The sequence below is a fragment of the Xenia sp. Carnegie-2017 genome, unplaced genomic scaffold, assembly GCF_021976095.1.
Source record: "Xenia sp. Carnegie-2017 unplaced genomic scaffold, XeniaSp_v1 HiC_scaffold_1, whole genome shotgun sequence".
NCBI lineage: Eukaryota > Metazoa > Cnidaria > Anthozoa > Malacalcyonacea > Xeniidae > Xenia > Xenia sp. Carnegie-2017.
The window spans coordinates 9238720-9262007 of record NW_025813402.1 but is presented as its reverse complement, the minus strand read 5'-3'; the positions used below and the strand labels follow the sequence as shown (position 1 = coordinate 9262007).

General features: G+C 37.0%; 1 protein-coding gene across 1 annotated transcript; it reads right to left on the bottom strand.

Annotated features, from left to right (window-relative positions):
• Positions 1 to 777: 777 nt before the first annotated feature.
• LOC124436377 (GATOR complex protein WDR24-like) lies at positions 778 to 23123 on the bottom strand. The gene is made up of 25 exons (XM_046986294.1): positions 22991 to 23123; positions 22254 to 22376; positions 20125 to 20244; positions 19828 to 19923; positions 18422 to 18522; positions 18128 to 18205; positions 17934 to 17990; positions 17217 to 17348; positions 16065 to 16168; positions 15785 to 15882; positions 15425 to 15620; positions 14709 to 14829; positions 13201 to 13284; positions 12271 to 12457; positions 11596 to 11679; positions 11150 to 11212; positions 10863 to 10948; positions 9290 to 9324; positions 7923 to 7973; positions 6951 to 7041; positions 6750 to 6812; positions 4892 to 4994; positions 3373 to 3458; positions 2410 to 2528; positions 778 to 1376 (listed from the first exon to the last, which is right to left on the bottom strand). The coding sequence occupies exons 1-25, from the start codon at positions 23007 to 23009 to the stop codon at positions 1241 to 1243; spliced, it is 2433 nt and encodes an 810-aa protein (XP_046842250.1). The 5' UTR covers positions 23010 to 23123; the 3' UTR covers positions 778 to 1240.
• Between the last annotated feature and the right edge of the window lie 165 nt (positions 23124 to 23288).

Genomic DNA, 23288 nt, shown 5'->3' with positions numbered 1-23288 from the left:
GGAACACATAAAGTTTTCCGAGCTTCAAAATTAATTAACGCGAGCTAATCTCCAGAACAATTCTGCTGTAATACGTTTTGGGTTGTCAGTCGTCACATTGAAAATTACTTCACCTAAAGACATTTTTCCACGTCTCGAGGGTGGCAAGAGATTGTGAATTATCTATAGAGGCTCTTAGACAATCACAATAGGTATTACATCATCATTGTGCAATAATTATCAGACTGTAATATTCGCAAGAAACGAATGTAATTGTGTCACGTTTCAAAGACGATAGTCGTTTCTTTGATGATGGTCAAGGCACGTCAGACAAACCTAATTTTCGTAAATATTACAATCGTGAATGAAAAATTATGAACATTACAACCGCATTCAAAGCATTCGAAGAAATAACAAAGTATGGATGATGAGATGCTTTCTACGTTATCACTTTTGGCACAACATGTATTTTAAACCTTATCCTTTTTGCCTGAAGGCATATTCATGTTGTATACTAACATAAAAACGCACAATTAAGCCATAAACGTTACTTGGTTGTATTAAAAGTTCTAAAAAACTTGCGGTACATCACCTAACGCAAGAAGGGCCTCTTGCCGTTAAAACCTGAACCGCAACGAAGACCGCAAAGCAATGATCACGTGACATTTTGCGGGTTTGCCGTTAACGTCAAAATAAAACTCTCTAATAGTCGCCTCTAAGGATCGCTTTCAACGTCAAACTTTTTGCATTACAAAAACATTAGAAAGAAAAGGCGATACGGAATCTCAACTCGTTATCTTTTGACTTCACTGCTTTTATTGCGTTCGACATCGTTAAAGATCTACCTTTAGAGCGGGTACCTGAGACAGTCCAGGTTTAAATTATCTACAGTCGTACAACATGTATGGCTAAAAGAGACGTGGCAAAAACGTTACTTAGGGAGAGGGAGAGGTGACTTGCGAGTTCGCCTCTCTTCCCCTAACACGAAGTCCGTTTTGAGCCATAATCTCAATGGATTTAAATAGAAATTAATTAACTAGAATATGCATACATGAATATTAGCCCATTCTTCGCGATCCCCCCAAAAAGCGTTTCAAGTACCATAAACACATAATGCTAAGGCATTTTAAGGCATTTAAAGTCTTGCAGATCGAAATAAACGTACTCATAAGTATGAATATGGCACGAAACCTTTCGCAAAGATACCCCGCGGGAGAGGTGCACGGCCTCGGACTTCAAAGCATCACCTGCAGTAAGGATGTTATCTGTACTCACAGTTATGCCCACAACCCTTCGGACAGCTACGATATTTCTTGAACCACTCCTTTATATGTAGAATATGGCCTCCGTGACCGCAACCTTGGCACCAAGCAAACAAACCACGCACAGTCATGTTACTGGACATGATAAAAAAGAAGGAGAGAGTTTTATCAGCTTGGCAATGGTAAATGATGAATCACGTCTCCACGTCATGCAATCACGGATCAGTGAAGAGCTTCGATCACGATGGATGAAAGCAAACAGATAAACGCCCAGACACGGTATTCAGTCACTCCGTTTTAGTGGACAGACTAAAGACCGCGAATTAGTGCCCGTAATAGCGGGGATATCAGTTTGATGGACATATCCGAAGTTTGGTTGTAAAATGCTATGGCACTGCGTTTCTTCTTTACTATTTAGTCCACCTCAACGTGTAAGCAAAACTTATTAAAGAATATGTTTCTCTCAAATCTAATAAAAAATATGCATCGAGTTTGGTGAAAAATACGTCCTTGGTGTCCGCTGTAACGAGAGATGAACAATGAAGATGTTGGTTGGGGGCCACTTGAAGCGTCCGCAGAGAAACAAGAGACCGCAAATGGAGACAGCAATCTAAATACATGCATTTCTTGGAAGATTCAGCTGGGGATCTACAAAATATCCTTAATACAGGGATGCCCACAACGCGCGAGTTGTATATAAATCATGTAAGGAAGCGGATTCCTCGCAGTCGAATAGAGTTTTGAGAGGGCAAGTACTCGAGGGCATTAAAACGGTTTATAAGAATGGCACGAGGTTTTGGTCAATATTTTGAACAATTTCCCATTGTCGTTTGTACTTGCGTTGACATTCTGAAGTCTCGAAATAACTTATGACTTTTGAAATAGATTTCTTGGAGACAAGATAACATTCAAGTGTTTTGGGGGATGAGAAATAGGGTGCGAAGTTCCTAACAAGTTTTCTTCGAAACTGTACTCTGAAAAGGAGCCTTTGACGAGACATAGCAGTGGTCAATGGTAAAAATATTTTCACTAGAACACTCGGATAGCAGACTTTAACAAGATTTTCTTTTAATTGAAATATTTTTTCGGAATTTCAATAACAATGTGAAACAACCACCATGTTTGTTTGTTTGCGCAATGTAATTCAATTGGCCGATGATATACATACCATACAGAACAAGCTGGAGTGAGAATCTTGCATTTATCACAAGACCAACCGGGTTTGTCAGGCGGTAACAGCTTCCTACATTTCACGTTGCTGCATAACGTGTGCACGGTTGTAGACGTCTAAAGAGAGGAATATCATCTTTAGTGCGAAAAGCCCTTTGAACAATTAGGTGTTGGGCAATAATATTCTTAGTAAAGATCGTTGTTTTCGTTCTGAAGGCATGAAGTCACGAGGAAGCATTTTACTTAAATCAGATTTGGGCATTTACGCTAAGATGTTAAGTTTGCACAATCCTGGTTAGCCGGGATCATGTAAACAATCCCTAAGAGGCTGTTTACATGATCCCGGCTAACCGAGATTTGGCAAAGCGTGAAAGGCTTTCGAGGCATTAAACTTGAAGCAAAAAATTTCAACTGTTTTTTAAGCGCCACAAGTCATTCCTGTTGTAATTCTCAAATCAGGCCAAATTAGTTGTTTTCATTAAAGTAAGAATATTGTGAAAATGCTCAAGAAGATTTATCTGATGATAAGTATTGAATCTTTTCCATTTGTCAAAATCATTCATCGCTTCGCTGAATCTCGGCTACACGGGCTCATGTAATCAGCCTCTAAGTCGTTGAGTTTCGCCACCTATCAAGATGGCAGCTTGCCTCACTCATAAACATTTAATTTCGCCTGAGTCAGGTATCTAGTAGCCTAGGTTTTACGGGTGGGATTTCATCGGGTGCTCACTTTATACGTATTCACACGATCCAGAACGTTATCATCCATTTCATTAGAGATCAATTGTTTTCACAATGAGTAAAGAAAGAAGAGATTGCAAAGCAGGACAAAATAAGCGCCATGGCTACACCACTCCCGAAAACACGTCCATTTTTGAGCTAGTTGAAGATCTAGCAAAGCAATTGAGCCCGTGGACAATTGGACGGGGTCATCGCTTCAGGGACTAAAACCGTCGCTTACCTGATTGATATGGGTCAAAGCAGGTAGATTAGAAAGATTAATGATCTCGGTAGAAACTGTCCACATTTGCAAACGACTCAGCAAGTCTGAAACAACATATTACAATGATCACATTTTTGAAACTTTATGTTATAGCCATAACAAAAACACGATTTTGCCCGATGGGGTTCGGCAAGAAAAACAGCTTACTTTAGCTTTCCCTAACAAGGAAAATTACCCTTGCAAACATATTATCAGACGAAGTATTTTTTATTAGTGCATGGTGCAGCCAGGCTGCATATATAAACCTGCTATATGTAATTTTTTCTCGGCTCACTGACTGCAAAAACAATGCCTTCTCAATACAGATGTATTTATATTCATTTAAAAGGAATCATCATCTCATTCCTCTGTATTGAAGATGGCATAAGCATGCCGAAACATTTTAAAGTGCTTATATCATGTTTTTGCATTTCTGACATTTAGATAGTTCAGGTTACTTAAAAAACTTTTGTAATATATTATATAGTTCGAAAAAATGATTTTGCTGGATATTTTTGCACTCCAAGTTGAAAAATTGACCATTTTCGTTGTTTGACCGCAGTGAAAAAAAAGGGGGTAACTAATGTTATTTTTGACGTCACATCGGGAATTCGTCTGTCGCATTTTGTTTAAAATGGGATGTTTTTGAACATCCACGACAAGATGCCATACATGTGATGTGTGTAATGCGACAATATAGTTATACTTTTGAGGAAATTTATGTGTATAATACAGTGTTGTCTTAAAACGTGTTCCCAATATGACGTCAGATCTAAGCTCTCGCCCCAGTTTTTTAATATCACGGTCAGGCAAATAATCACCCATTTGAGCTCTAAAAAATGCACGAAGATAAAATTTTTGAATTATAAAATATAATGACAATATGTTTAAAATCTTCTAAACTATCTACAAAGCCAATTGCAAAAACATGATACAGGCACTTTAACTTTAACTATAATATTTACGCATAATCTATACAAAAAAGCCAAAAATATCATAGTCGGCCACTGTAGCTTAACATCGGGGAATCGATTTTGCCCCCCAAAAAACGCGTACCAAATTTTGAAGTATAGATTATATTACGATGCCACCTCTAGTATTATTTATAATCTCTATGGTGAAATTTACTATGCACGACTCTAGGGCAGGCTACACAACAGTCATTTTTCGGGAAAAAATAATCAGGAAGCAACAAGGCACGAGCAGTTGGTTAAAATGAATACACTATAAATATATCCTTGCTCACAGGAAGGCCGTTAATTGAAAAAGTGCGTTTTCCTAACCACATATCAATGAGGCGCAAGGTCTTTAGCGAGCATGCGTTAAAGTTAGAGTTGATGAAAAGAGTTCACTATATCGCATGAGACTTTTGAACAGAATTTGTGAAAAGACTAATATTTTAAGATAAAGTTAATCAGCATCATCATTATCCTCCCATCTCTCCCGCGTTTGTGCGAAGTTTCTCGTTCGAAAAATGATGGCATAACTGTAATCTTACCAACGTAGGACAGTAGCCATTGTTCCTGGACATGCTCCTCTATAGCGGATCTGATTTTGTCACCAAGAACAAGGAGTACAGAAACGCTCATCTGAACATCTCCCTTAGGAAAACAAAATAGACCAGCACTTAGTTCGCAACAATTAACAACGATGGGCAACAAAGCCCGTGTATGAGAAGCCAATACAAGCAAACAAACATACGTTAATATGACAGTACTAGCTTTGGAAGGTCGATGAACAGTAACGATAACTACTATTGATTTATCCTGCGCCGACCCCCTCGAATCATTAAAACCTCGAGAACAATAGATTTTGAAAAATCGTTGTCCTTCAGAGTTTAAATAGCGGTAGTGAATTCGCAGGCTGGCTCCACTATCGCCAAACATATACTAATGATTAACAAACAGTTCTAGCTTCACAAACGTAAGGCCGTAAAATATAAACATAATTTTGAGCGAACATTGCATCACCTAACATTCTCAACTTCATACTCTTAATCGATGGACTTGGCAAAAAACGATTCTTACCAAAGGAAAATTTTTCAAGATATTGTTACCTCTATCCCTAAATCCTCTAGGTCCCAAGTGTAACTTTTGCAAAACAACAACGAGAAACATCATGTGTAACTTTTTCAACGTCAACAAGTACTTTCACTAGCCATTCTCTCCAATGGCACACATTAGCTGGTTTTTTTGCAAACAAAAAAATTTAGTTCTTTCGAAGGATGCATTGGAAAAGAAGATGTTTAGTAAGAAGATATTTTATGCTCTTCAATGTATGAGTGAACTTTAATGTCAACTGATTTCACTGTGTTTCTTGTACCTGTATCTATTTGCATTCTTAAGATAGTAAAGTTTTTGTTTTTGTTGAAAATGTCCCATTTTGTACAACCTGGATGTCATATTGCATAATGAGAATGCGTGAACTATCAACTACCATTGATAATATTCTACTCTAACCGGGCAAAGGTGCCTTAGTTTAAAAATGTTAGTGGTATAAAACTCTGCCTAAGCATTTCATACATGCATTAGTGATAAAAATGATAAGTAATCTGTACTAAACTTTCGAATATTTGCGCAAGAAAATTGTCAATATAATTTGAACGAAAATCATTTTTCTTAAATACCTAGCAATTTATTCCCATTCATGCTACATTACAGTCCACATACTGTTCATGCTTAGCATGTCTGAAAGATTCTATTTTTCAATGTAATATGTACGTTTGTCAGTGTTTTCGTGTTTATGTTAAATTATCTCGGCTGCTATGGAAACAGCACAGTGTGTCAAAAAAGCCGTAGCTTGCTTGGAGCACACCAGTGTTTAGTAGACTCAATTGTACAATCTAATAAAGATTTCTATAATTTCGATTCTGAGTCAATGTGGTTAGAGGCGTAACTAGAACGTTAATTGGGGGTGGGGTTGGGTGTATATTCATATATTCAGATGCGCCCTACTGTTTCTTTTGAAATTAAAATTGCTTTCCCCTCATACCTAATACGCACCCCCAATTAACGTTTTAGTTACGCCTCTGAATGTGGTACGTAATGGCCAATCGTCGCATAACTCAACTACCACAACCACCCTAAACAAATTTGTGCGCAGCTTCCCTCTGACCCAACGATTTGCAAGTACACCCTGGTGGTATTGTGATTTGAAACTTTTCAGCAACTCGTTATAACGTCTCATTACGAGAACAACAAGAGATAATCATAAACTGTATTGTAATTTCTACAGTCCTTTTAAAATTTCTCTTCAATAAGGCTATAATTTAAACAGCAAAATTTTTCTTTTCATTGGCACTTTCAAGCATTATGAGCAATGAACGCGATGAAAGAAACGAAACGAAGTGTATCTACCTGTTTGGCGTAATACTCCAAGCATTCGACGACAATATCCGTGAAGTCCAACTTTGGGAAGAGCTATAACAATTATAGAGTTCGCACACATTAATGAATACAAGGTTGAACGTACTTTTTAGTGGATCAATTTTGCAAACATCTTTCCACACCCCCCACCCCTCCCCACAAAAAAAGCAAAAGTGATGCAGTAATACATACGAGTGATCTCATTCTTTCGTCGTCCTTTAACGTCAAGTCCACGATTGAACTTCGGTGATTTTGCGCAGTAGCAACGTCCGAATCTCCACCGCTACAACGGTAAAAAGAATTCCACTCACGTGTTGCAAAGACAATGGTTCTGAGACCAATAGCTGAGAAATGAATTTTGCATGTATTCTTCTCTTCTGAAGGTTCATTTGGTCGCAAAAAGAAAATACATTGAGGAGGGTTTATTTGTACAGTAAAATATGTCTAACCATCGCTTGTTCCAATTTTTCGACGATTTATATAGAAATCGAGCTGAATTCCAGGAAACAAAGGTTTTGCACCTCAGTAGGAGAAAATTTATATGTTGGCAACCAATATTGAATAACACTTCAACGACAACTTAAATAAACACGACACAAAAAGACAGCCCTCCCCCCGGGTGAATAAAATTATTAAAGGTGCTAACTTGCTCGTAAAAACCCATGAAATCGAGATTACCCCTGTTTTATTGATAAAATAATCTGGGCAACCTTGTAACTGCTTCACATGATTATTGTTACCAAGGAATAACAATACTGAATAGTGAGTGAAACTGATGACATTACTTCTTCATGTTAATTTTGAAATTGTGTATTTTTGAACTAAAGAAACGATACCTCCTTTTCTGAATCACGAGTGACTTCATTTTTCATATGGCAGTTAGCAAATTATCGTTTGAAGTAGTGCTGCGTTTAATTATCTGGGCTTTGTTTATTCATAGTTATATATATATATAACAACATATCTCGGGCCAGAGAACTTTCATTTTGTGTGGTGTTTATATCAAACAAGAAGTTTGCATGCACGATATTTCATTTGACGAATAATTTCATTCGAAGGAAACCCGGTTCTCTAGGTATGCTTTCAACATCCGTCTTGATGCCATTTCGGTGGACTCAAAAATGAATGCATCTAAAGTACTTACACTTGCTACTTTTCTCCTACCTGTAAGGTGTTGAATATCTTTCTCGTTCGGAGTGCAATGTTGGCAGAGGCCTGGAAAGTAACAAAACAGATATTATCAACAGATAGCCAACAAAAGACAATAGAAAAAAAATCATACAGTACGATGACGATGTCTACGATTTGAGAGTGTAAATTTACATTGATCAACGATAGTGCAAAATTTACACTTCAGAAGTTCTGCAGTTTAACAGTTTTCCAGTCCTGGTCACCAAAGTTCTAATCCTGACAAAAGGGATCGTTGATTCATAACACAAGAAAATTCACTACATTTACAAACTGCTATTCGGAGTTACCGTCCTTTTGTATTTTGTTAATATATTCCTTACATTAAAGATTGGCAAATGTGTAGGAAAATGTGGTAAAAGGTCAGGTGCATGATCGTGTATCGGTACTATCGTGTATCAAAGGATAGATCAAAACGTGCTGGTAGAACAGACGGAGAAGATGAATAGAGCAGTGTCAGATTTACATATACAATCAATATTACAGTGTAGATGCTTCAGTTGCAAAGTGGGGACCCAGGTAGAGAAGAAAAAACAAAGATTTTATTGTGGAGTGACTAAGGAAACGTAGACATCCTGGACAGATCGAAGGAAATACAAAATGAGGCAGAAAAGAAAAAACGCTGCAATTGAATACGCCAAAGCAGAGATTACAGGCCAAGTATGCACTTATACGATACGAACAAATGATTCAAGTCATTCGATAGGTCACAACGAGGTCGAATAAGGTATCCAACTGGAACATATTTCACCAGCGGGTACAATTTAAGTATTATTTATTACAATCAGATATTGTTTGACGATTTAATCATCTCTCAATCTTTTCTGAATCTGTTTTAACATTGCCTTTTGCAGAGAGATGTTTCTAAATACTCTTTTTGTCGATAATCAATTTTATAAATTTTCCATACGCCCAAGGTCTCATCCTAAGTTTCAAGTAAAACCAGCTCCTTCCAGCACTACGCAAAATACTTGTAAATACTACAAACTTGAATAATTATAAATTTGACTGAAGTGAAAATCAATGTAACCAGATTTAAACCATTCGAAAAATCATTCCAATAACATTTAAATGTTGTGCATGTATTGGTGAAACGCTTGTGACAAACATAGAAACTATCGAAGGAGAATAACGTTGAAATGAAAGAAGTGGAAAATCGATCTAATAATAAACCTTCCATGTCAAGAGTCCTTTCCACATGCAATAGAAATCGACAAATCGCGTAATAAATCGATATTGAAATGAAAAAATTTCAGTCTAGACAAACATATCTGATTGAATGCTAACCCCGAGTTCTACAACATGCAGTCATATTTTATGTGTCATATTCCTCACTTTCTCACCTGTCTTCGATGTCTTGTCTAGGCTCAAACGCTTCCTAAATATAAACAGACAGAAATTAAAAAATGACAGAAATTAGAAATCTGCACATAAAATGATTGAAGATTCTTCTTCAAGCTTGCATAAAATAGAACAGGTCGATACAAAGAGGCTCCTTTAACGTTTAAGGGCGAAAATGCCCATTTTCATTGAACTCTCAACATAAAATTATAGAGACACGCTATATCCATGGGAGATACATCTATCTTGGCAAAAATAGTTAATCTTCTAGTACCCATACAAGAAAATACCATGTCCATGCAATAAAATACTATGTCCATGCAAAAAAATAATGTGTCCATGCAATAAAATAATGTGTCCATGCAAAAAATAATGTGTCCATGCAATAAAATAATATGCCCATGCAATAAAATAATATGTCCATGCAATAAAATAATATGTCCATGCAATAAAATAATGTGTCCATGCAATAAAATACTATGTCCATGCAATAAAATAATATGTCCATGCAATAAAATACCATGTCCATGCAATAAAATACCATGTCCATGCAATAAAAGATGTCCAATAAAATACCATGTCCATGCAATAAAATAATGTCTATGCAATAAAATAATATGTCCATGCAATAAAATAATATGTCCATGCAATAAAATACCATGTCCATGCAATAAAATACCATGTCCATGCAATAAAAGATGTCCGTGCAATAAAATACCATGTCCATGCAATAAAATAATGTCTATGCAATAAAATACCATGTCCATGCAAAAAAATAATGTGTCCATGCAATAAAATAATATGCCCATGCAATAAAATAATGTGTCCATGCAATAAAATACTATGTCCATGCAATAAAATAATATGTCCATGCAATAAAATAATATGTCCATGCAATAAAATAATATGTCCATGCAATAAAATAATATGTCCATGCAATAAAATACCATGTCCATGCAATAAAATACCATGTCCATGCAATAAAAGATGTCCGTGCAATAAAATACCATGTCCATGCAATAAAATAATGTCTATGCAATAAAATAATATGTCCATGCAATAAAATAATATGTCCATGCAATAAAATACCATGTCCATGCAATAAAATACCATGTCCATGCAATAAAAGATGTCCATGCAATAAAATACCATGTCCATGCAATAAAATAATATGTCCATGCAATAAAATACTATGTCCATGCAATAAAATAATATGTCCATGCAATAAAATAATGTGTCCATGCATAAAAATACTATGTCCATGCAATAAAATAATATGTCCATGCAATAAAATAATATGTCTATGCAATAAAATACCATGTCTATGCAATAAAATAATATGTCCATGCAATAAAATAATATGTCCATGCAATAAAATAATATGTCCATGCAATAAAATAATATGTCCATGCAATAAAAGATGTCCATGCAACGACATGTGATGGATTTCAACCAACATAAATATTACGCCACTTGACGATTAGGATTTACAGTGAGCCAAACTCAGGTACTTTGTGTAATGCCAACCAATCCTTGTCATTTTATAAGCACTATACGTACAAGTTATGACCTTACATGAGCCAATGTGTATTCGATTTCCAGCTGAGCGTCAATATCAGCTGAATCAAACTGAAATTCCTGCTCCTCTCCAAATATGAAATCTAATAGAAAAACCGTGAATTGCATAATCTATTTTTCTGATCGCTACTAATTTGAATGTAAAAAAAGGAAAATCCATGGTTAAAAGCAACTTGATCACTGCTAAAGCATTTTCATCCTCGAAATCATGCTAAGAACGCGCTTTCCTTGAACATATCTTCAGTTACACAGATCGGAAACACTGTAGCTGTCGTAAATCGTACCTTTATCAGGATTGAAGAATGTCTCACTTTCGGTTATATCATCACTACTTTCCGACGACTCATCTGTATGTATCAACGAAAATAAAACACGAAATGTATTGACGAGAATAAAGAAGAAGTATGGGATTGAAACTTTGACGCAGACGACACCAAGTCAAATCTGAATTAAATACATACAGATGTATGCAAGGGCGCACATTTCCAGGGAGGGCGCGTGCGTGTGACCTTCCATCCTCATTGAAATAAGTCATAAAAGTGGGTCCATACACTGTGGGCGAAAAAGGTCGGTCCAGCTGAAATTGTGGGCTTTTGCTCTGAAATAGTCACTAAATAGTCGGTTCCAGGTCGAAGAACGTTGAACAACCCCAATATTTTTTTCGAAATGTGTGTCCTTGGATACACGCGAAATCAAATATAGTATAACATTGCTAGCTGGTAAACATTACCGTGCTCGACGACACTCTCATTTTCCTTTTTGCTCAAAATATTTTGAACCTCTTGGTCGTCTGCGGCGAGCGTCTCTTCAGCACCTCGAAAAAGAAAAGACGAGATAAACCATAAAACAAAGGCGACTTCTACACTGATAGGATCACATCCACTATTTACTTGCTCATGCAATGCTGGGAAGTAAACCATTTTCAGCATAGTTACATGATAGCAACCATCATGTAATGTCGTGTATACTCATATGTATGAGTAGTTGAGATAACTGAGTACAACCTACGAGGTACAGTCCACAAGCTACAACTTATAACGCTGTAGGTTGAGAACCTTCAACCTACAAGTATAGGAGACACCGACAAATGGGTAATTGAACCATGGCAGAATTGGTCAATATAACCAATGACAAACTTTTTTAATGACATGACCAGTTAAATATTGGTTGTTTAAATAAATATAATGATTCACGGGGCCAAAAGTAGGAAAAAATCTACAGGCGCGCTACCCTATGGATGCCGTGCCCACGTTCAACAAAATTATGATTGCGATGACGTAACATTTACATTAAATTTGCCAGAAGAAGCGCTCAAGACTTCATAAAAAGACACAGAGCCATGTGAGGAGAATGTAGAGAAACCTGACTTTAAGAGCAAGCCAACGTATATTTCTTGATTTCTTACTGTTCTGCACGTTGATTGGTTCTGCGACAGTCGGACTGGCTGGAGTAGAAACACCTTGGTTTGTTTTAGCAATCCCGCATGTTGCAGCGCCAGCTGTGGATGTCAGTTCAGAATAGTCGCAAGAGTACATTACTTTGATAATTTTCCACGTCTGTGCTTCATAATGAAGTCCGAGTTTACTGCATTGCTGAAACAAGGTAAAATAAGAAACTACTCTTGAGTACTGGGTTTAATAGACAACATAGCTAACTGCATTCAATGGAGAATCCTCAACACACTGTTTTCGTAAACGAAATACAGGCCATTCAAAAGCGCCACAATCACCATACAAAAACAACGCTCGTCTATAACCGCACAGACTTGCTCGTGAATGTTTCGAGTTTGCCAAACTACAAGTGACCTACCAGGCAGCAAGTTTGGTCCGGCTATGTACATAAATACCTTAGTGCTAACTTAACTGTATAAACAACACATTTCTAAATAAATAAATAATGTCAATGATCTGAATTCTACAAAGCTCAACAAAACCTACGAGCTGGCTAAGTACGCAACTAGTTTAGATAAAATTTGCTCCATAGCGTCATGGCTAGCTAGTACCTTACTTAAAGCAAAAATGTCCAACGAGTTTTGTAGGCCTGAAGTCAATTGCACAGAGCGTCAATATGCCATTGTAAACATTCGCTTTGATTGTTTTGAAACAAAGCAGGAATAACTATCAAAAATTAATAAGAAAAAATATCCGGTGAACTTATATGGCCTAAGCAAATTGCTCGATAGGAGGAACAATCTGTGAGAATGTTCATGCGACAACTTCATAATCATGTCAACATCTCTGTTTTTCCCAATTCGAGAACAAAATTAAAATTAGTTCATTGCAACTTTTAAACGATCAATGATTTTTATTATGTAATATACACACTCAATCATTACCTTAGCATTATGATCGCAAAGTTCACCAAGGGTACCACCGCTGAGCTGATAATTTCTAGCCAAGATCTTAAAACGCTCAAGATCCTAAAAAGAATAAAGAAAGCAACAATTGTCGAATAAACCATTAGTCGAAAAACAGACCTAATATTACTGGGACAACCTGTGAACTCAATTGTAAAAACTGAGCTAAAACAGTACCCTTTTTAGCAAAAATTGAAGAAAAGACAAAAAATTGTGTGTGTGTGTGTGGGGTGGGGGTGGAGGAGGAGTAGTTTAAAGTGTTATCTGACTACGAGCAAAAAGTAAGCCCATGCAAGTGTAAATTTACGTCAAAACTCAGGCCGTGAAAGAAGCCAAATATGACACCATGATATACAGGCTACTACTGTGTAGATACACCACCATTCACACGCCTTACCAGTACAGGTTGTCATTTCTGATATGAAGATAAACTTTCTGAAGAGAGTAAGTAAAGATATTGATATCTCGAGCTCAAATAAGAAAAATTGCTTCGATTTCGATTGGACACGTTCCTTTGTCAACATTTCCAAGGCTTAATTTCATACAAGGAGATTTCCAGAGTAGATCAAAAATGACAAAAGCTTTGTTGCAAATTTGACGTGAGTGTCACAAGTCGTAATAGTGTAAACTTTATATACAAAAATTGATGTAGTGATTCAATTAGTAGAATTCAGCTAGTATTCTGGTGCAAATGCTTTAATTTGATTGGCTAATGCACTCGCCAACTAATTCCCAATAGATAACGAGTGGCAAAGCAGTCATATTGATGGCACATTTTTGAAAACATGGCCGTGGCAATACAAGAAAAGGTTAATCTTGCTCGGCGTTAAGATATTTTATGAGAAAATAAAGTAAAATTGAATGAAACTAACCAACCAAACATGCATCGAGGAAGAGTCGTTCCCGTTTTAATGACGACGTCAACAAATGCATGGAAGCAAAAAATTAACAAAAAAGTTGTACGATTCTATGGAAGCAATTAAGATTACTCGTTCGCGATTACTTCCCTCATAATCTAATTTTGAAATACTAATAGACATTATGTGATTGCTCCATTTATAGCAATCGCAGAGTATTTTTCGTAAAGTGGATACTAGAGTTTAGGTAGGAGGAAAAAAGAATAAAGAATAAAAGAGATCAATGCAAAAACTATTATATTCAAGTCAGGGGCTAAGCTTAGGAAGCAATTAACCCCTCTTTTTCATGATAATGTAAAATTGACAGCTATAAGTTGTTTTTTTCCGCGCGTCCTACCCACTGGTCCTACCTGACTCCCCTAATTACCATAATTATCATAAATCCTGCTTATGCCTTGCACGTGGCTGTTTGTGGTCATAAATGGATAAGTATATAAATACCATCCTGTTATTTTAGTCATTTTAGTCTTCTTATTGCGATGAAAAAAAAGAGAGGAAGATCTCCACAGATGTCAAGAAGCATAGCAATAGAAAATTATTATGGAAAACAGTACAGCACATTTGACTTACGTTGACACTGTCTGTAGTGAAACTGTACATGGTACTTGTAACTGGAGTGACCTCTTCAACCTTGCTGGGTTGCTGAATACGCATGGCGCCTAGGGATGATGTTAGATGAGCATTGAATTTCCTAAAAATGCATTACAGAGCTTGTAATAGGGATACGTAAAGGCCTCAGCAAGAAGACACGAGAAATCAGTCGTTTTGTAAAAACATTTCAACAAAACTTTTTTCTCTGTGTACGAATCGACTGTTTCGTCGAAACATCGATAAAGAATCGACGAAGGAAAAAATCTATCAGTATCAAACAAATCACAAATAAAGCATTGCGTGGTGCCGCGGTGCAGTTCAACTTCCGTTCAATCCCAAACGATAATTTCCATGACAATTTCCTAGACTTGCTGGGGGTAACCAGCTATTGTCGAGCAACACTATGATTATGCAGTGAAAACAATGATCGGAAATTTGACTTTCCGAGTTCCGAATCAACCGTTACAGAAAGACAGTTCTCATACATGCTTATGTAAACTTATCTCGGGTTTGGGTACTGATCTTAAAATTGACCTTTTTGTCACTCAAAGGTCACGTTGCTCCTTGATGATGATAGGACTACACCTGAATTTGGACCTACTTCAAGCGGGAATTAACTGCTGACTCATGCATTGGGCATCACGCGAAAGTCGTCGATGCTCCTTAAGTTACTGTATTACACAATACATACGCACTGTTTAGGTTTCGTCGGTTCTGCCGGCACGATAACGTCACTTTTGGCGAATGCGATGTTACCGGTCGAACTGAATCCAAGAGCCACAGGTGACACATGATCAGGAGGGCGATACGCATCAGCAAACCAGTTTTGGTAGATCATCGAGTCCTTTCCACAAGAGCACAACATATTAGGATCTTTATGCCACACAATTCCTGCATGAGCATGGACAAAATGCAATTAATCTAAACAATCTAGGCTTTTTTATAACCTCATTGTGATGTATAGGAAAAAGATGGAAGTATTTTACTATGAAGTGCACGATGCACCACAAGGTATACGAGAATGAAATAAAAATAATATGAGTGATCTAAAATACCGGTTACGGCATCCTCGTGAAAAGAAAACTGCGCATGCGGAAGGTATGGTCGGCGAATGTCCCACACACTGACACAGTTGTCGACAAGCAGAGCGCAACTAGAAATAGTAGAAACAACGAGTCATATGTATATCAGCAAATGCAGACAAAAAGAGTGAGATTCTTTCATAAGCACGACATCAAAGATATTTCTTTGCTGTAAAAATAGTTATCAAATTTTACAAGCCGAGATTTTACACGCTGATCCATAAAATAATTTCTAAGAAAAAGAGAGGCAAACCTTGCGATGTGATGTCTTCTACCTGGTCTCCACTTTATACGGGCAAGCTCGGCAATGGCTCGAATCTGATGAGTTTCGACCGGCTTGTGCTGGGTATCCCAGACCTATGCAAACATGTTAAGCTTGTTGACAACAACACAATGGATGGTGCCAAGTTCCAAACAGTGGGGGATCCATGGTTACGCACAAGAAAACATGGCCGCTTATTTAAAATAGCTCTATCACAGTGCCCTTTGTTATGAACTTCTGAAGAAGAAATTTTAACCAGTGAATAAGCTGGAGTAATTTATTTGGCTCAACGTTGTGACTGGTCCCGGTTGCAAAAGTTGTAAGATACAGACACCAAGCACATAACAGAACGCTACTCTGTTCTGAATGTAAGGAAGTCATTTCTAGTTAAGTGGTTTTCCAGTCGACCAGTATATATCTAGTATTTAGCTATGAAAGCACCAATTGGCTCGGTGGATTACACCGTTGACCAATAATTAGCTCAGTTAGATGGTTATTTAAACACCAGACAACTCGATTAGCCAATAAATTTAAAATGCAACACAATACAAACAGCAACTTTTTTTACAAGTATTATTGAGCATTCGAGCACAAAATCAATAAAAAATGTTTTATATGAAATATAGTAACCTGACTGAGCTTAATGCGAGTAGTAATTTGCGAAAGACCTTATTCTTATAAGTAGAATCCTTAAATTACTACTCGCATTAAGCAAAAATCCTTAAGCTTTGTCAACGTAATATTATATATAGATTTCACTGTAGTTATTTAAAAGCTGTTTTAAAGAGATTAAGTTATTTTGGCCACCCAATCGCTCCCTTTCAAACATCTTTTACATTTGTCACCAAGACGAAGTCTCCATTTTACTATTTAAAGAAGTTTATAGGTTATTTTTGACCAAGGGTGGATTATGTCGGTTGTTGGTAATCAAGTACTCGTTTAAATAAGTCAGTTGTACTTGCATATGAAATTGAATTTAAAAAGATTGTCACGTTTGGGCATCTAGGACAACATAGCTAGTACATTCGATCGTACGAAACGTCTTCGTGCTAGTTCACCCAAAAGAAGAATGACAAACGTGTAGGAATTGTTACGCATTTATTTGCATACCAAAACTTCAGTAGTAAGTTCGTCTGTACGTACCTTGATGAGCTTATCTCTTCCCGCAGTGCCAAGCCAGTCCGCTTCATCAGGATGCCAATCTATTGAGAAGGTTGGGCCAATATGGGCGACGAAGTGCTGAATACAGTTGTCCAATTTGCGGATGTCCCAAAGCTGCAATAATCACAGATGAAAAAGTTCCAAGAAATTGTAAAAATTTGACGACCATACAGGAAGGTACAGCATAAAAACTAGACATTTCTTTCGCTTTCAAAAAATATCTCCGATAAAAATGCAAACACACAAACCATGCTTTAGATTTTATAATTATAAACGCTACATAAATTCAGCTGATATTCCTCAACGACCACAAAACAAATCATCCCGAGCCTAAATACGGAAAGTGCTTCAATGCAATTTAACTTGTTTATTTTCGACTGCATTTTTAAAACGTAAAAGTTTATACACACACAGCCGTCACACGCTTAGGATTACACTTAAGGGAAACCAGAAGAGCAACAGCTTCGAGTAAGTAACCGAAAGTACGCTGCTTTGCTTCTCATTACTAACTTAATTTTATTTGCTTTGACAAACTATAACTATAACTTGTTTTTCTTTACAAAAGGGGGCTTCGCGACTTTGAAACAAACATTTTAAACTTCAAACAAACATTAAAATCACATTGAAATCGAGCCCAAAAATACCGACCGGCCGTTGTTGACGGTCACCAAATCTTTAAAACGTGTCACAACAACATACCTGAACCTCACCAATCTCCGCAGCAGCGGCAAAACACCTGCCGTCCGACGGCTTGAACTGTGAACCAAATACAACACGTCGAGTCAAAACATTAAACGATTTATTAGTACTACGCAATAACATTGGCAGATATTAAAGGAAGCAAACGATTTGAAGTATGAATGAAAAAACAAGATGATCGTCTAGTCCCATACTTTAACGTCACGGATGCTCGTATTCTGCGATTTGCCTTTGGACATGGACAGAGCAATTCCATCTGGTCGGCGAAGATCCTGGAAATATCATTCATTATGGCTTATACAGTTCGGTTCCAATGTAATTATATTTGGGAGATAGGGAGGGAGGAAAGAAGTGCAATATACATACACACCCCACCCCCAACACAGAGCTTTAGAAATTAACCAATTGTTAAAAAAATCCAATGTTAAATATTAATGTGACAAAATTCATTGCAAAGCTAGCAGACAATAAAATGATTGAACGCTTACGAAATATCGAATGGTGCCATCTTGTGAGCCACTGATAAGGACATCGCGATCCGTCGGATGAAAAGAAATTCTGTTCACAGTTCTTCGGTGTTCGGTCAAGTCTGGAAAGCGACGGCAAGTATGCTAGAACATCACTATCTATTACAACAACACCGACTTACGTTGCTTGAATGAAATGGGGACCAATGAATAACATGGCACAAACTAGATTCTAATGTACCCATCAACAATCTTCACGTGTTGTGCATCAGTTCAAATACGAAGGTCGTTCAAACGAATAAATATTAACCGCGTGACAGTGAATTGGAGACGGAGTGGATGGGGGAGGGGTGGGAGGGCGGCGTTGATAAGACAACACAGCAGTGGCGTGGTGGCGCAATTTTGACAGCGGGGGCTAAAGCAAATTTCGCGCCCCCTTCACCTTTGAACTAACGAAATTTGCAGTACATGCCGCAGTACTATTGAGTCTCAATACTTTATGTAAGCCTTTGCATTTTGATTACACTCTACCAATGACTGCGCTACCACTAGAAAATTAAAAATAGGTACGCGAAGAGCGTAAATGACTAATATTTAATTAACTACATGAGAAATCACTAGAGAACTCCGACAGCCATTTTGTAATGATAACCAAACTTAAAAAAATCCTCCTACTTTCTGCTTTACATTTTTGTTACTAGAGCACAATGACCAAAGTGTGAGATAAACAATGCATATAAGTACCGAACTGGACTAAATACAAGCACAATGCAGTGTGTACTAAGTTTCCTGTATTATTCGCTCAAGCGAGATATAATTGATGTTCAGTATTAATACTGACCTCTAGTATAACTGTATGATATTTTGACATGTTTATTTTAACTATTGCCAGTAAAATTTTACGAATTTCCTTAATTTTATACTTTCTACTATTTTCCGTAACGCATCATCGTCATGTAGTCGTGTCAATTCGTGAATTGCCGTCTTAACACCTGGACATTTTTTAGGCCTTGTTACGTCCCCTTAGAGGACATTGTGACATGAGGAAATTTGGCCCTGTATGTTGTCTACAGTCATTGTGACAATTGAAAAGTTAGGTGTTGTGGCCACATAAGAAACATCAAGAATGCTCCTCAATTACTTCATTCTTTAATTGACTGTTAAACGACCCCCCTTACAAGGTTTCATTTTGATCAGTCTTCCTTTTTCCCAAAAGCAAACTCCATTAACTGTATATTATAACTGTGGAAATAACTGTTCTGCTTCAAATTCATTTTTCTCGCCCAAATTTAAAACTTCGTGACTCATACTCATTTTTGCGCCAGCTGGGAGGGCCTTGACCCCCCTGCCACCACGCCACTGCGACACAGCACCGATTGGCTCAAATTGTCGATGCTTTCAATCGATTGGTTCAAGACTATACGTACCTCGTTTCCCACAATTAACTTGTCGGCTATTTTTCGAGAGATTAACATTCCACACCAAAATCGTCCCATTCCCGGCGGCAGTAGCTAATCTTTCATCTCCATGAAAAGCATATTGTTTAATTGGCATACGTAGTTACAGGCAAAAGTATTATTGTGTGATAAATAATAAAACAGAGACTTTATCGACGGAGAATAGGCAGTGAAATTTTCAGCAAGCTATATATAATATCTTCATGGGAACGTCAAAAGCTCTGGTAATCTTTAATCAAACATTAAAATTGCCCAATAGACTTATACCTCCATTAGGTTCCCACTGAACGTCCGTTATACTGTAGTCTAGGTTCACTTTTTTGTTCTTTCCACAAAGATTGGCGACCTCGACAAAACCGTTCTTGTGCAGCATCATTATTTTTAACACTGTAAAAACCATAAAGAAAAAGGTCAGGACGTGTTCACGTCAAAAAAAGACGACGTTAAAGTGCCTATGACACGAAAATTTTTATGTTTGCAATGACCAGAACTTTTGAAATGACAGTGTACTTTCTGAAACAGATAATGCGATATCTCTTTTCCTTCTCGAGATATTAAAATTTTTCTTATTTCCTTCTTTTTCTCGTTTTGGATCTTGTTTTCTCGTTGTTGTTCTTGTTCTTGTTCTTGTTCTTCAGGATGCTGTTGTTGTTATTGCTCTTGTTCTTGCTGTTCTGCTTCTTCTCCCTCACATTTTTTAATTGTAGAGACATTGCCTACAAGTCCTATAGCGTTCGCGCGCCTTGAAAAGAGAAGGATAAACAAGAAGAAAAGATCGGATATCTAAATCCTCATTTTCCCCAAAACGATTACAGATAGCGAAGTTCTTCTCCTCAAACAATTTTTTAAGACGTGGTCGAGATTGTACAATCGAAAAAACGACCATTTCAAGAGCACACTTACGCAATTTGTACGAGCGACGAGAAAAAACGTCTCTTCAAAGAACCACTGAAGCTAAATATGTACGTATGACGATGACTTAAAATTGGAGAAAGCGCAAAAGGATTATAAAAAAAGCGTTATACCATTTCAAATATTCTTCGGGAAGGAGTATTTCAAAGATACTACTTTAGAACTTGACATAGTGTACATGAGTCTTTTACAGACATGAAATATTCTTTTTAGAATATATAAGTTTCTTTACCTATCAATGCGAGCGGCAATTTTTGCTTTAAAGGAACAAAAAGATTTGCTCTCTTTAACTTCACTGGGTAGAGAGTTTTAAAGGAATGCTCCATCATACAGAGAAACAAGTTATTAGAACGTGGTTGTGGTAGGCAAAGACCAGGCACGTAGCCAGAACGATAATTAGGGGGGGGCATATTCATATAGGCATGACATGCCGTATTAGTTTGTTTTAAAATCCAATAGTCCAATAGTAAGTACAGATATAAAGATATTTGCGAAACAAGCAGAGTGAGCTATAACTATAGGATGCAAATGTAGTAATAAATCTCTTGTTCATAGCCTTGCATATGTACGTATAACCAAATAAAATCTTGTGTGAATGAAATAAGGAAAGTATTAGGGGAGATGGGAGAAATTGCTACTGCTATGCACTGCATAACATTGTCTAGATTAGGTGGGAGAAATTGCTACTGCTATGCACTGCACTACATTGTCTAGACACCCAGGTTGAGCATCTTGACAAAATATTTCTTGAACTTACTATTTTCTTATTAAGTTGTTCAACATGGGTGTTCATCCTTGATTCATTTTCATCACTCAAGATACGACAATATATTAAGCTAACTATGAGCACATAGCTTGGAAAATGCTAAGAAAGCATACTGAGCAGAAATGAATGTACCTTTATACACCATGTTTGCTTGTATGCAAAAGGCTGGGCGCTGGAAAATGTGCTAAGAAAGCATACTGAGCAGAAATGAATGTACCTTTATACACCATGTTTGCTTGTATGCAAAAGGCTGGGCACTGGAAAATGTGCTAAGAAAGCATACTGAGCAGAAATGAATGTGTCTATATACACCACATTTTCATGTATGCAAAATGCTGGGTATTGGAAAATGTGCTAAGAAAGAATACAGAGCAGAAATTAATGTACCTATATACACCACATTTGCTTGTATGCAAAATGCTGGATACTGGAGAATGTGCTAAGAAAGCATACAGAGCAGAAATGAATGTATCTATATACACCACATTTGCTTGTATGCAAAATGCTGGGTATTGGAAAATGTGTTAAAAAAGCTTACAAAGCAGTATATACACCATGAACAAACACATTTCAATTAAATCTATTATCTTGCACTTTCAGACACAATTTCACTACCAAGTAGAACATGACATTGATATTTTGTTTGCAATAAACATGCAATACTACAACATCGACTACACTGATTTAAATCAAAATAACATGAGCAGTTCTCACTTACTTTTTCTACCTGCAACAGCAACATATGAGGGTTCTTTTGCTGATATGTCCATTGCTGTTATGGGTTCTGTGACAAAGACATTACAACCACTAGATTTGAAATTTCCATAGAGTGAGTTCAACACTAAAATAGAAGCAAGATATGGGACCCTTATAATCAATACATATTACAATTGTTGGAAAATGTGCATGACATAACATGAAATACATCTTGCGAGAGCAAGGATCTTGGGAATACCCACAATCCTTGTGAGACACTATAACAGCATTACAAGGTTGGAATGGTTGCCATCATCAGTCCAAAGTCCATTCAATGCCTTACAGTGTTTACAAACAACAGCTGCTATGATCAACATTGTAAATGGAATTATAATTACATTGGGATACAAAAGACATGTTTTCTTAAAAATCTAACGCATGACAGCATACAATATCAATATGCATGCCACCTTAGCTCCCCCCCCCCAAACTATGCTAAGTAATTCACTGTCCGACAGAATGGTAAGCACTATTAACTTATTGGTCCAGTAGACGAACGTCCAGAAATGGTTCGAAAGGAAAGCAATTTCAAAGGGTATTTTATCCTAAGTCCATATCCAAGAAAATTGCCCCTGTGAAACATGAAGTATTGCGAATCAACGTCATCCCTTGTTGTCTTGAAATTTTAGAGATAAGTTTGGTGTCACTTGTGTTGACAATGGGGCTGTACTGTGGAATATTGGAACGACAAAAACCTACCTTTTCCTACTTCTGGCATTGTCAAAACTTTTTGGTTTACTTTCCTTTACTTTCAAAATAATTTATACTGAAATTATTTCGAGTTTCTTCTGTGTCTTGGTCTTCGGCATGCTTTCAAACAAGGTCAAGGCGGTGTACTTCATGTTATACTTCATGAATATTTGACCATGCGAGACATATTTCTCGATACAACCTCAAACCTGACTCCACACTATTTACAATGGCATCTCTAACTTATCGTCAAAAACAATAGGGAGACTTTTCAAAAGGACTCTTTATCACCCTCAAATTCATTATC

Coding starts and splice junctions, on each gene's coding strand:
- LOC124436377 (XM_046986294.1), bottom strand. Junction 18,523..19,827: donor AGTTAATTGTGGGAAACGAG/GTACGTATAGTC, acceptor GTCGCTTTCCAG/ACTTGACCGAACACCGAAGA. Junction 17,991..18,127: donor CGAGCATCCGTGACGTTAAA/GTATGGGACTAG, acceptor TTTGGTTCACAG/TTCAAGCCGTCGGACGGCAG.